The following is a 14,699-nucleotide window of genomic DNA, read 5'->3' as shown; positions in this document are numbered from 1 at the left end:
CTTGCTTGTTGGTCCAGCATACACACTATTGGTGGTGCTAGTAAAACATGATGGACAGCTGTGAAAGTGTTTGCAAGTAATGATTAAATAAAACGGGACCGGTCAGCGTTCAAAAGAATTTTGTTGTAATTTTATTGCAAATTCTCAGCTGGCATCCATTAGACAGTCATGTGGCATTGGTCAAATTAGTCTCCATTTGATATGTTTGCTTCATCTGCATGCACTTGCTAGAGGAAATTACTTTGATATTGTTGTTGGTACACGTGTGTCTGTTCAGGAGCACGATGTTTTCAGTCTTATCATTTGTCCACGTTAAAATTGGCGTAAAATCTTGGCATTAAATTGGAATTGATCATTTAAGGCTTTCAAAAGATAGTGAAAGAAGTCCAAAGGACATCACTCTGTTGTTACAAGCTCAACAATACAAGTATTTCACTGTTTCTCATGAAGCCAATAAAAAGTACATATTAATCAGATCGACTAGTAGGATTTCATAATGAGCAGTTATCTTCTTTTTCTTTCTTTCAGCTGTGTTGAACTTTTCTTTTTTCCTCTCCTTGACTCCCTCCAGGTCCAGACATGGTGATCTGTGATGAAGGTCACATCCTGAAGAACGAGGCGTCTGCCGTGTCCAAAGCGATGAATTCTATCAGGACGAGGAGGAGGATTGTGCTCACTGGAACGCCTTTGCAGAATAACCTTGTTGAATGTGAGACTGCCTGGTTATATAGATGTCAGACCAAAATGTGAATGTATCTAAAACTTGGGATCTTTGTCTGTTTACCAGACCACTGCATGGTGAACTTCATCAAGGAGAACCTGCTTGGGTCCGTCAAGGAGTTCAGGAACCGCTTCATAAACCCCATTCAGAATGGTCAGTGTGCCGACTCCACGCTACAAGATGTCCGGATCATGAAGAAGAGGGCTCACATCCTCTATGAGATGCTGGCTGGCTGTGTCCAGGTAAACAAAATGGCTGGAAGAATTGACTCTTGCTCTCCTTGACCTGCCTCTCTGCCTCCTAAAAATTATATTTTTCTGCTTCCCACAGAGGAAAGATTACAGGGCGCTCACTAAGTTCCTGCCACCTAAACACGAGTATGTGTTGTCGATCAGAGTGACTCCGATTCAGTGTAAACTCTACCGGTACTACTTGGAGCACTTCACAGGTGAGAACCACGCTGTTATGAACAGGAACACGGGGCCTTTCTCATTTCCTGATTTTGTGTCTCCGGGCTCCGACTTGTGACCTGGAAATCGATTTCAGATCTCCAGGTCGAGGAGCGAGGAGGCTTGCTAGAGGAGCTATAAGAGAGGAAAAACATTGTATCCTTTGTGGAAGTCTTGTACACCCGTTGCAAATAGAAAAGGCTTGACACTCAGCTGGATATATATATATATATATATATATACATACATAATAAGATACACGGTCAAACTTTATGCCCTTCAGTTTATGCAGTTCCCATTCAGGCGATGTTCTAACTTAATGACGTTTCACCTTGTTATTATTAGTGTTGCCTCGCCTCCTCGCTCCACCGTCTCCTACCCTTCGCTCGCATCGCCCATGGGCGGGACTGAGACGTGAGGCGAGGAAAGGAATCGAGGACGAGCAAACAAAGGTGTTGAGAAGGGCACTGCCACTTGCTTGCCTGGTTCAGACTACTCTGATCTTCTTGGGTGTTATAAGCAGCTGGGCCTCTAGGGGCTGCTAGCAGGGCTTTAACAGTGTCAAGTCTGATTGCCCAGACAGGAATTTAGCCGAGTCTCAGACTAGAACAAAATTCAATTGAGAATTCCATTGGAAAACATGCGTAGACTAGGCTAGATCCTTCTGCAGGAGTCTTGGTGCTCTTAAAAGTGGCTGTCTTTTACTCGGACAAGAGTTTGAGATAAATGGAAGGCCTTTCTGCTCTCTTTTTCATGCTGCATCGTTAAGTCGTTTCTTTCCTCTCAGAATGTGGCCCGTGTGTGTGTATGTGTGTGTGTGTGTATGTGGCCCGTGTGTGTGAGAGAGAGTGGCAGCTGGCAGAGTGCCGCAGGCAGGGTTTAAGCCCAGTTTCCCACGTCTCCCTAATGAAGAGCTCTGGGAAAGAGGGAACAGAGGGTGGGGGGTAAAAGGGGGGGATGTGGGGGCATAAAGGAAAGACATTTAGAACGAGAAGGGGCCAGAGGTTTTACACCAAAAGCAAAAACAAAGAACAGGAGAGTCAGTATTTATGAAGTGGAGTTATTGGGAGGGGGTTGGCGGTATGTGCTTTGACTCATTAGGCCAGGTTGTCCACACGGTGACTGTGGCTCTGGACCTCCACAGCGGTGTTTTTGGACCCAAGACCGCCGATCGGTCAGCAGGAGGGGAGAAGCCACGATTGTTCGCTCCTTTTGCTGCTGCTTATGTAAACCTACTGTAACTTCTGACCTCCTTGGGTCAATGCAGGCCAACACACTGGCAGCTGCTGATTTGTTGATGTTGCTCTAAGTTAAATTCATGAATCCACTGATTGAACAGATCAGATTAGACAGGTTGTAGTTCTGTATGGTTGTAGTTGCAGTCCAAAGATTGACTGACTATAATTTAAATGAGACTACTCCAGTTTATCCATAGTCGGGTGATTAGGCAGATATTAATGTTAAAATGTTGTTGCATTACATTTGCTACATGAGTCTGAATGTTAGAAGAGATTAAGTGCACACTGTCAACTTCATAATGTAAACCTGCATCCGTCTTCCTCCTCACACTCTTTCTTTTTTCCCCCTGGTGTGCAGGTGTGGGGAATGCTTTGGAGGGGGGCCGGGGCCGCGCAGGGACCAAACTCTTCAAGGATTTCCAGGTGCTCAGCAGAATCTGGACCCATCCCTGGTGCCTTCAGCTGGACTACATCAGCAAAGAAAACAGGGTAGGGCTCGGGCAGACGAGACCAAACCACACTAACTCAAAAACTGGGAATAACACACACAGCGGGAAAACAATAGAACGTTGGTGCTGACAGGTCGTGCAGCAGGGGAGAACAGCACGCTTATTGCCGCTGCAGCAGAAATGTTCCCGAATGCATCATTTCTCCAGCTCTGTGTTTGGTTGACCTGTATCATCGCACACACTCACACGTGCACTCTCTTGCAGGGTTTCTTTGACGAGGACAGCATGGACGAGTTCATCGCCACAGAAACGGAAGAATCGTCCATGAGCATGACCTCTGAGGATGAGAAGGCCAAAAAGTAAAATAAGATTTCACTGCCATTTCTCCTCTTGTTATACATTCACGCAGAGATGACCTCATTTAACTGCCCTTCTGTCTTGCATCTGTTACTCTCACTGACCCCGTCTCTTCCACCGCTGCTCCTTCCTCATAGGAAAAAGAAGCAAGGGAAGGGAAAAAAGAGAGGATCTGATGACTCGGACAGCGATGACGTGGAGGTCATCAAGGAGTGGAACACCTGCTCTCGGGGCAAAAACGGAGAGAGTCGAAGCAGACCAGAGATTGTAGAAGAACGTATGTTTGTTCCACACATACAGGAATATCTACTCGGAATGGTTACTCTTTACATGCGTAGACCATAGGCAGCCAGAAGTTATGCAGACTTCAGTGTCTAGTTTTATAATCTGTCAAACAGTCTAATGTTTTAATGTGTATTCAATTTCTGTGGCTCTGGCCGGTTAAAGGTGATTCAGTACAACTGTAAAGAAAAGTTGGTCCGCTTCCATTAATGACACACTGGATCCAAGCAGACGTCTTTTGAGTGTGGCCGAAAGAAAACCAGCTCTGGTTTAGCGCTGCTTTAGCGGTCACAGTATTCTAGAAAGCCTTTTTGTCATTCCATCTATAATGTCATTTTATAATGCATGAATAAGTTCACCACAAAAATCAAGACGGCAAGTGTTAGTTTGTGTGAGACTGTACTGACTGCATGTAGACTAACCTGTAACTAATCTGTGCGTCACAAACAGCCCAGCCCGTTAGCTCCACACCGGGCAGTCCCACTCACGACTGGCACAAGGAGTTTGTCATTGACGCCGACGCCGAGATCCTGCAGCACTCCGGGAAGATGACGCTCCTGTTTGAGATCCTGCGCATGGCAGAGGAAATGGATGAGAAAGTGTAAGTGTGTCTGCATTCTACTCGCAAATACAAACATTCTTCAGCCTTCTTATGTTATGCAGTGTTTGTGTGAATCAGTGTGACCTGTAGCTGTGGTGAAGTGACACTGGTGCATCTTCTGTCCTCTTTCGTCGTCAGGTTGGTGTTCAGTCAGTCTCTCATCTCTCTGGACCTCATCGAGGATTTCCTGGAGTTGGCTTGCAGAGCTAAAGATGATGAAAAAGTCTCTCCATACAAAGGTGAATCTCTTCAGGGCCTCTAATCCAAGAAGTCCTCATTGTACACATTCCAAATGTCCGTCCGTGTGTGAACTGGCTATGATCGACTTCCCTCTTTGATGTTATGATTTGAAGGGTTGCTTTTGGTTTCAATATTCTAAGCCAGCTACTGACTTATGGATCTTGCGGAGGCCAGTTGTGTCTCGACGTTCACTTTTGTCTTTGAACTCACTCAACTATGTGTGAGGTATAAAAACAACCCGTTAACATTTGCTTTGGAGAAGGCTGAAGTATTTTCATATGGAGATGCAGGTTTCACACTTGTAAGAGAAACCTCATGCAACATGTATTTTTGTACACGCTGGTGTGCTTATTACCCTTAAACACACACACACACACACCGCCGCTGGTGTAAGGTCATGTTCCTAATTAAACTCCAGCAGCTGTTTTTACTTTCATTTTGAAAATGATTAGACCTTGACTTTTTATTCTACAAAAAAATGTTTGCTCAAGGGTTTGTAATTTGTAATGAAAAGATCACAGTGCCGTAATTGGAAACATACTGACATGTTGGTTATGAAGGCTGGTAGGGGGGTTGGCCATCTTGAAAGCTAAACACGGCTGGCCTCTAACCAACACGGCCGTCTATCTGCTGTCTGCGAATACCCGAACAGAGTCTTTTTGACAAGGAAAAGGCGAAGTTGATGGCGACACGTGTGGTTTTGTGAAGCATAGATGTAGCTGTAAAGCTGCCGTATTAGATTTCCTAACTGTAATATGTCTGTGAAGGTGAAGGCATGTGGTTCAGGAACATTGACTACTATCGTCTGGACGGCTCCACCAACGCCCTCACCAGGAAGAAGTGGGCTGAAGAGTTTAACGACACCAGTAACATAAGGTATTATACTTTCATTTTATGCAATGCGGACCAATAATAACGCCAAATTACCAAACGTCTGATGCTTGAAATGAAATTGGTCTCATCGTGCATTTACAAGCACTAACTCTACGCTCTCTTTTCCCAGAGGTCGTTTGTTCCTAATTTCAACGCGAGCCGGCTCTCTTGGTATCAACCTGGTGGCAGCCAACAGGGTCATCATCTTCGACGCCTCCTGGAACCCCTCCTACGACATCCAGAGTATCTTCAGGGTCTACCGCTTTGGCCAGATTCGGACCGTTTTTGTGTACAGGTTCCTGGCCCAGGTGAGCTTCTCAACCTGCTTTGGTACTTTTTGTAAAGAAAAGGAAAAACAGCTTTATTTATTAATTCTTCTTTCTTGGCCGTCTTCTTATCATATCCTCTTCTTCCAGGGTACGATGGAGGAGAAGATTTATGACCGGCAGGTAACCAAACAGTCTCTGGCCTTCCGGGTGGTGGACCAGCAGCAGATTGAGAGGCACTTCACAGGCGTGGAGCTGGCAGAGCTCTACACCTTTGAGCCGGACATGCTGGATGACCCCTCAGGGAAGAAGAGCAAGAAAGCCACACCCATGCTCCCCAAGGTAAACATCTACTTGCATATATGTATGCACTTAGATTGGTCAAATTTGCTGGACCAAGCATATTTTTTTAAATGACATTTTGAATAAATCATTCATCTTATTGGGCTTTGATGAACCATTGACTGAGATTTCATGGTTTTCTTGAGACTGATCCCCCAAAGTGATGCCGAATAGAAGGCTGAAACCTATTAACAGTAGTAAAATAGTTCATTTTTTCCACTTCAACAAACATAGCACAGAATGCCAGTTTAAATGCCAAGCTTGTTTTTCCCAAACTTGCACCAAATAGTATGTTGTTCCTCTTTGAAGTTTAGCACTTCCGTGATAAACTTCAGGGATAAACTCAATGCCAGCTTGTATCCAACTTGACCTTTCTGGGATCTATTTCTTTCTTGTTTCCTTTCATAATCCAGCACTCCCCTTTTCTCCCCTTAATGCAGGTGCTGTGTCACTATTTGGGCCCCCTGGGGTTTAATAAGAACACACAGCCCTTACATGGGCCATCCAACCCCGCACAGCTGCACCGATCCGTGTGTTTACTGCTATTTACTAAATAGTCTTCTCATTGCAACACTGCTTCTGCCCCGTTATAAACCTGCACTCCTCTTTTTTTTTCACTAATTCCCTGCTGTCTTTTACGTCTCTGTTGATCTTTGAATCACTCCCATCCATTCCCACTTCTTCCCTTTTTGTGCATTCCCTTGGCTTATTCAGTTCATCTTAAGTGGTTTTAACTCTTTGTTTTGGTTTGACCTGAACTCTGTAAACAGAATAGTTAAAAGAAACACTGCGTATCAAACTCGCTCGCTCTTTCAACGGACAGTCGAGAGGCCTCTCGGTGCACCTTGATGGAAAATCTGTTTTCCATTTCCACTGTCAAAAGATCTTTACCGCCATCCCCTTCATGGGCATTACCAGGTAGGAGCGCTGCATGAATCCACTCAGCCCGGCAGCCGATATCGTCGCTCTCACCTTCCATATTCCTTTAAACCAGGAGTAGCCCTACTTGCTGTGCAGCGGAGCACAGTGTGAGATTTCGAGAGGAAAGATGTGTTCATTGAGCCGCGGCCTGTTAGATGTGTATGATCTTTTAATGAGCCCGGTGACATTTATGTGACACAGTATTAAAGACGGAGAGGCTGACAAGCTCTTTAACAAGCTGACCTGTTTTGGCCAGGGGGTTAACTATGATGTGGCAGCAGGGCTGTAGTAGTACGGAAGGAATTTGCCGTCTGGAATGATGTGAAGATGAGTCAGACGCCCTCCATCACTTTCAGCCAACACTGCACAGAAGGAGAGAAGGATTGGAGCCACGGCAGAGGGAGTTTTCTACTTCTTCTTCTCAACTCTTCAAACTGGGAAGTGCCGTTGTCCCTTCCAGACGGGGCATATTACTCGAAAGCTCGGGTCACACAGGCCGCACAGGCAGTTTTTGATATTTGTGCTTTAGAAGCACTTCTTTTTGGTCCCATCTTTAAAGCCTTGTAGTAAGAAAAAAAAAAATGCTTTTAGATTCACCTACCTCTCCTCTTCGGTCTCCCTTTATGTCTACTCCCTGCCAATATGCTGCCGTGGTTATTTCTGCTTCCCTCCACATAGTCCTCACTGATGTCCTCAGTCTCTTCCCCGTCCACTATTACGCCACCCCGTCTTTTCCCTGCCGTCTTCGCGACCATCTGTTGGCCCAACTCGCCACTCTCAGAATGTTCAAAGCGAGCTCGGTAAAGTTGTTTTTTCTTTTTCTCCCTCTGGCCTAGCCTGCATGATGAAGGGTCATTATTTAAACCCCTCTCTTAAAGATGTCTCTGCGCTCTTCAGAGAGAACTAATTGGAGACAAAGGGAGCGGGAGCACCTCCTCCTAATGACAAAGAAGGTCCTCGCAGCCCCAGACATGACACTTTTGACTCCCCACCCACCCTGAGCCGCCCCCCCCCCCCATTTCTAGTTAATCACACGTGTCTCTTCCATCTACCCTGCGACCACTTGTAAAAATGATGAAGTTTTTGGCCAGCGTTCTTTACAAATGTTGCTGCATTCTGCGTTTTTTGTGGGTCAAGCTGGCAGGCTGTGGGCATTAGCTCAGTGTCTGCTCCCAGCAGGTGATTGCTGCAGTGGTCATTAGGCTCCGTCAGGTACACTGAAGGGCTGTGGGGAGGCTGCACTGGAACCACAGTACAGACTGGAGCAATAAGCCACACCATGCTTGTCTCATTAGGGGTAGGAAGTCACTTTGACCTGAAAGGAAAATCCTCAAAGCTTTATTTGTCAGCATTATATACCAGCCTGTGATGTTCAGCGGATCGCGAAGGTTATTTTGTGCTGAAAGTTTTGTAAATTTGTTTTCTGGTCTCCACCCTCAGCTCATCATGGCCCAGCATTTCCTGCTTTCTGGTGTGAGACTACCACCTGTGGCGATATCGGTGTCTCTGGCTCGTATAAGATGACTCTCTGTATGGTGGTTGAACTTCATAATGTCAAGTGGTGGTTGTTTGTACCGTTTGTTGCTGATTTTATTTAGCTAGGCTGATGTGTTTTTATTGTCAGTGAGCAGAAAAAAGTGAAACGCATCACCAGATAATAAAATGGGCTTAGAAATGCACAGAACAAGAAAAATGCTTGTTTGTTCTTCCGACAGTGTTGTTGAACTGAAGCCAAACAAAGACTGCTACATTTCGATGGACTTCAGTCTGCAGTATACTCCTCCAGAGTTGTCGATGATTGCACACCTTCTGAAATCCCCTCACCTTTCCGTCATTGAAATTGGGGCTCTGTATCGGACTCGTATCTGTATCCTCTCTGAAACAGACAATCCGACATTCACACCCTCTTTGCGCCCTAATTGGCCAGCTGTGCAGGGGTGAGAAAGTAGCCGGGGTTTGAACTTTCTTTTTTCTTTACACAACTATTTCTGTCACTTTCCACTTGTACATATGTGCAATCCTGTGAATACCCTCCAGAAGAGACTTGACTGTCTCTGACTGAAGCTGTGTGGCATTATCTCTACATTTAAGCAATATTGGAGTACACCCCCCTGCTGCTGCTAGCCGAGGCTTGTTTTTATAGGAATGTGCTATGTTTATTGTCTTTGTTTAGCCCTTTGTGACATGCATGATTTTGTTTCTTTGTTAATTGACTGACTGCTAGATAAACCCTGTGACTTGTGTGCCGGTCCTGGAGGGTGTAAAGACACCGTGGTCCTGAGGTGAGGGGTGGGCTCCTGATGTCCGGCACAGCGCCTGTAGTTGAGTGCCTCTCTACTGAGAAACTGTTAAGAGCCAGGCCGGTAGGGTTATGTGTATCGTTGGTGCGCTGCTGGGCGAGAGAGAGTTTAGACATGCTATGTTTAGGTATTATAAATATCTCAGCCACTCACATTCCTGCTGCCGGGATCCTGTTTTGGCCCCCACTGTTGCTATGGTTAACGCACCTGTGCGTCAAAAGTAGTTTTTGGCACTTTGAATACATTCAGAAACTCGCGGACAACACAAGTAAGTAGTTGCTATAGTCAGACGAGTGGGGATTTCTCTCACTTTGCCACTTTCAGGCTGATTTTGTTCTTCGTATACGCTTTTTCGTATCCATAACTCTGTAGTTTTTATGTGTTGGAATCTCATCTCCCCAACTTTCACACTTGCACGTTTAATTCCTCCTTTGTAGTGTTTTTCTCTGTAAAGTCAAGGGTCATTGTTGTGGCAATGACCGAAATAGACCCATGGCTGTAGAAGCATGGTTAAAGCAGTCTCTGCACAATAAGTGGCTGTTTAGGTGCAGGAAATGGGGGTAACATGGTTGAGAATGTTCTCTGCGCGAGAAAATATCTGATAACGAGGCCAAAAAACCCGGCTCTTTAATTGCATCAGACCCTTTACAGTTAAGCGTCGCCTAAAGTCTATTGGTAGAGTCCACGTCGGTGCACGTGCCAAGTTGTAAAGTCGGCATGAGGCCCACGTTTGTCGACTCCCAAGTTTTTGTCTTTTTGATGTGAGAGCTGCTGAGTTTGAAAACTGCTTTACATCATTTATTGACTGCTGTCAGTTTAGAGGTTTTCATAATATATACAAGCATTTGGCTGAAGAAGGGAATAAATTGTTCTCTCAATGGTAAGGATTTCATACTGTGGTGAATGTCATGAGTGCTGGATGCCTTGTGTGATTAGTAGACTAATTATATTTTTTCTCTGCTGACACTTTTTTATTTGTTGCTTTGTTTAGCAATCGGCTGAAGCCCAGACTTGCAACTTAGAGCTTGTTTTACATGAATGGCACATTTGCAGACCCTTTGTTGACTAAAAGGCATTTTATTTGCACGAAGGTGCTGTTTAGAGTCAAGACGGCAGATTATCAGCCGTCATTGAGACTGAAGCTGCTGAGATTGTTTGGTCTAAGCTGTGAGTCTCGAGTCTTATCCTCAGTCGTGCTGTAAGAGGGGTAAGAAATCCAGAGTCAAGCTGAAGGAGGTCATTTCCCTCTTTCTGTCGGAGCATCTGCCCACCCAGCGTCTCTGATGACACACACGCACACACACCTTTAGCACACTGGTAAAGGAGATGGACCGGACCACCCGAGAGCCCATTGCTGGTGGAGATTACCCGGGTATCCCAGAATGCACTGGGTTCCAGCAGGAGCATCTGTGCTGTCATTTGACCTGCAGCTCCACTGACCCGTGACCAGGTCCACAGTCAAAAGTGCTCCTCTTTCATGCATTTGAATGCAACCTACACACTGCTTTCATTCCATACAGTTTAAACTTTAGTTAACGGTAAACTACAGCATTAATCACGTTGTCTATGAGCTGAGCAACTGGGGTATTTTTCACATTATGACAAGAAGCGGCCAGCTCTTGCTGTGGCCTTGTGTCTGTTGGCTGTAGTTCTACCTGATTTTAAAATTAACAAAGCTCAATGTGTTTAGTTAAGCATCAACTGCAAGCTGTACAAAATATTGCAGCAGTTGGTTTATCATTTTCAAGCGCTGGAAATTTGTAATTCCGCGATACAGATGGCCGTTTGTTTTTGTGTCGTAGTCAAAAGTACCTGCCAACCCTCTCCTCCTTCAGACCACAGGCAACGTATCTTTTATGGGGAACTGACAAATCATCTTTGCCAGTTGAACCTACGGGTGGGGGGTGGGGGGGGCTGGACTGGACAATCGTCGTTGTCACCGCGGAGTCAACGTTGGACTTTGTCAAACGATGCGACCGTAACAATTTCTGCCGTTTCCTGTGCTGGCATCTACGGTGGCCTTTATTTGACCTGTTGCTCACCTGTGTGGGCAGAGACGAACAGGATCGATGCCAACGGGCTCGTGTGTGCTTTCATACCCTAATTAGAGAGCAAAGCAGCAGTTGTATTGCTTGCTGAGCTGCTGCTCCAACATGTCTGGTTGTTCAGCGGTGACCTGGTTCTGTCCTGATTGAGTGTGATGGCGGGGAAACATCAACATGCATCATCAGGTTCAGTATGTAGGTGTGCAAGTGTGAAGCTCCGTGGCCCTGTCTGCTCCTGCCTGTTTTTACCACCTTATCTGTCACTGTCTGTAGTTGTAAGACCTAAAAATAAGTTATTCTATTTTTGTGCAGCTCACTCCCCCCCAATTCTAGGGATCCAGTTTCGCTCCGTCTGGTCTGGTGTTTATTTTCAGTTTATTCAAGAGGTCTGCAATCACTGCTTAATTTTCTAGTGTTGGTATTTCTTTTTTTTTCCTCAATACCAGCGACGTCTATGATTAATTTGGTTAACAGCGTCGCACTAATTGTCACAGTTCAAAGTGAGATGAAGGGAGGAAAGCAGAGCCCGTCTGTGAGTTGTCCGGCGTTGGAGGTTAATGATGCAACTTCTGCGTGGCGTTGTTTCCAGATTGCAACGGTTCAGCTTAATGTACGGTCGAGACAAAGAAAAGCAAACGTGCTGCAGGGGGAGATATCCAAACCGTGTTTGTGTGAGCCGAGCCTGGTCTAGCTCTCCTAATTTTACTTAGGTATTGTTTTTCAATAACATTGTAGTCATGGAAACCAGTTTGTTTATTTAGTTTGATGTGGCTGATTTTTCAGGTCCGTCTAATCCTCCTCACGGGGAAGTCTGAGGCAGTTATTTTTTTTTTCTAAAATCCAAACATTAGAAGCGAGATGCGGTTAGGTTTGTGTGTTTGGGTCTTGTTGACCTCTTTGTGTTGTAACAACGCAGGTGAACACAAGCTAACTGGTGCCTTGTTATTTCATATGAACATGAAGCTGCTACGTGCAGGATGGAGGCACAACTGAAATCTTGTTGCGCCTCAAACCAAAGCAACGTCTAGTATCGGTTGCCCAGTTGTTAAGACGTGTTGCAACATCCTTAGTTCAGTTTGGGGATCTTTGTTGCACGTCATTCTTTATCGTCGCTCTACTTTTGACTCATGTTTCTTTTAACTGAATTGATTTTAAAATGACAATTTTAAAGTCTTGAGAGGAAATGTTGAGGCACACATCAAGGAATTGGATTTGAGTTTGGTTTCAATCCACCTGTGTGTTGAGCTAAAATCAGTTTTGCACGTTAAAGAGTTTATGAGCGTCTCAGGTCGGGCTGTCACTGCGTTGGTTGAGTCTGGTTGCTATGATACAGAATATCCGGAGCAGTAAAAATGTTGGCACGAGGTAGATCGATTTCTTGCTCTGGAGGAAGGGAAGGCTCAGACATGCAGGGAGAGAGACCTTGTGCCCATCTATGTTTACGAATTTCTCGAATTTAGTTTTTCAGCACTTTCACATGTAGGGTGTCGCGGTTGTTCTTTGTGGTGTTTGTCCAAAGCGCAGTTTTACCCAAAGTTGTTGGAACAATGCATGAAATGTTGGCATTGAAACAGGTTTTTCTTACTGTAACCATTCATCCTGTTCATACTGGCTGTTTAGAAATCACTTCCTAATGCACTTTCAGTGAAAGTGATTGTGGAGAACCTGTCCTTACATTCTCTAAATATACAGTAACGTCCATTACTCAGATGGCAAGTGTGGCCTTCTTCGTCTCTCCCTGTCCTCCCAATGATGACTTGAAACCAGGCGGCAACCTCCAGTTCTGCCGAGTGAAGCAAAGTGTCTTAAAACCTGCATTCTCTCTACTGACCAGCAGGGGGCTACTCCGGTTGCAAAAATAAGTCTGATTGTATGGAAGCCTACTGTGATTGACAGGTCGCTACCACTAGAGCCTTGTACAGCGTCTGTTTGTCCCTCCTCTGCATTCCAACTATGGTAACTTCTGTTTATCGACAGCAAAAAAAACCAAGGGGGCGACTTCCATAATCCAAAATGGCGACTGCTAAATTGCCGAACTCTAGGATCCAAAACGGCCACAAGCCAATGGGTGCCGTCACGATGACTGCGTCCACTTCTTATATACAGTCTATGCTTCAAACACACTGTGACCCTTTCTCTCTTTGTGTCATCGTTCTGCTGTAGGATCCCTTCCTGGCCGAGATGCTGCAGAACAATAAGGACCAGATTGTGTGTTACCACGAACACGACTCCCTGCTGGAACACACGGAGTCAGAAGCCCTGAGCGAGGAGGATCGCAAGGCTGCCTGGGCCGAGTATGAAGCAGAGAAAAAGGTAGGCGAGGACGAAAAAAAACCCAGATCTGCATGCTACACCTCGACATATCCACCAGTTCCAAAATCAAAGGCACACGTGCAGCATTTAGCCCTCGTGTCCGTCATTCTCCAAATCATTGACTTCAAAGTGCAAGGTGAGCTAAGCGAGGCCCCGCTGTTATTTGTCAAGATGTGCTGGTGATGGATCTGTACAATCCTTTCATCACTTTGTGAGCAGATGACGGATAACCCCCCCCCCACACACACACACACACACACACGCACACACTGCTGTGATCGTCATTTTGACCACCATCAAACTAGAGATCTGCTATACAAATCCCTGAGAGGTTGTCCAAACAGTGTCAGTACCACTGTCAGTACGCAGGTCCACCGAGGGTGAGGGACTTCTCTCCCCCCTCCTCCTCCTTCTGGTGGGACAAATCAATGGGCAATTAGTGAGGTTTATTTGGAGACATGGTTGATGTCGTAAGAGACCCCCCCCCCCCTTCTGTGTAATCCTAGATTCTAATTCACCTTAATGATTATTTTTCCAACACACTCTCCCTCCTCTGCCCTCTGTGTGCCTTAAGTGGCTTTTCCCCTCAGAGCTCCTCTGCTCTTCAAGAGAACAGAGGTTTCCCAGTCACCTGAGATCTGATGTGAGGGTTTACTTTGCCTTCGCATCACTACGATCTGTACATTTGCTAATGTACCACTCGTGCACTAAGGATGCACAAGTAGCCACGGTGTATACTCTGAGCTTTGTATGAGAAACAACTGGAAAGTAACCCAGCCTCTGCTAATGTCTTCACAACTTAAGGGTTGGCCGGCAGTGGCCAGGAAAAGCGTATGTGTATGAATATCAGATTTGCAACTCAGGAAATGGGAAAAAACTGTGAGAACATGATCAGGCGCCCAAAACTAAACTGAGCCCTCGTCCTCACCGGGATGACTTCAGCTCGCTACAGAGCTTAGAGAGGCTCGGGTCATGAATGTTTGGTTTTGGAAATAAAGTCAAGTCTAGATTTTGTGTCTGTCTGAAGATGTCTGCAGCTAAGGTCCAAGAGTGGCTGCTTGTTAATAGCAAACCCGTGCATGTGTTGTGCTTTTGGAGTTGTTTAGTCCTGCACACCTGTCTATTTGACCAGGTCCAAAGATCTCTCCCCCCCCCCCCCCGGCCCCCAAAACACACACACACCTACATACCGGATGGCCAGATTACAGGGCACAGGAAAACCATCTGCAGCAGAGGCTCAATTACACACAAACATCAGCGTCCTGCTGGCCTTTACTGGGACACGTCTGTTTACTTCGGGTT

At 45.7% G+C, this 14,699-nt stretch overlaps 1 protein-coding gene across 2 annotated transcripts in view; it reads left to right on the top strand.

The window, feature by feature from the left end:
- atrx (ATRX chromatin remodeler) overlaps positions 1–14,699 on the top strand; it is a 28,731-nt gene that overhangs the window by 11,002 nt on the left and 3,030 nt on the right. For both annotated transcript variants that reach the window (XM_079269005.1, XM_079269004.1), the window contains 12 exons: positions 572–709; positions 788–963; positions 1,052–1,169; positions 2,767–2,897; positions 3,122–3,216; positions 3,352–3,491; positions 3,947–4,097; positions 4,236–4,336; positions 5,105–5,213; positions 5,341–5,518; positions 5,627–5,818; positions 13,248–13,397. In XM_079269005.1, coding sequence (XP_079125131.1) covers positions 572–709; positions 788–963; positions 1,052–1,169; positions 2,767–2,897; positions 3,122–3,216; positions 3,352–3,491; positions 3,947–4,097; positions 4,236–4,336; positions 5,105–5,213; positions 5,341–5,518; positions 5,627–5,818; positions 13,248–13,397 — 1,679 coding nt within the window. The remainder of the gene's footprint in view (positions 1–571; positions 710–787; positions 964–1,051; positions 1,170–2,766; positions 2,898–3,121; positions 3,217–3,351; positions 3,492–3,946; positions 4,098–4,235; positions 4,337–5,104; positions 5,214–5,340; positions 5,519–5,626; positions 5,819–13,247; positions 13,398–14,699) is intronic.

Source organism: Melanostigma gelatinosum (assembly GCF_949748355.1).
Source record: "Melanostigma gelatinosum genome assembly, chromosome: 5".
Taxonomy (NCBI): Eukaryota; Metazoa; Chordata; class Actinopteri; order Perciformes; family Zoarcidae; genus Melanostigma; species Melanostigma gelatinosum.
Note: the sequence above shows the minus strand (reverse complement) of the source record. Positions and strands in the feature narration are given on the sequence as shown.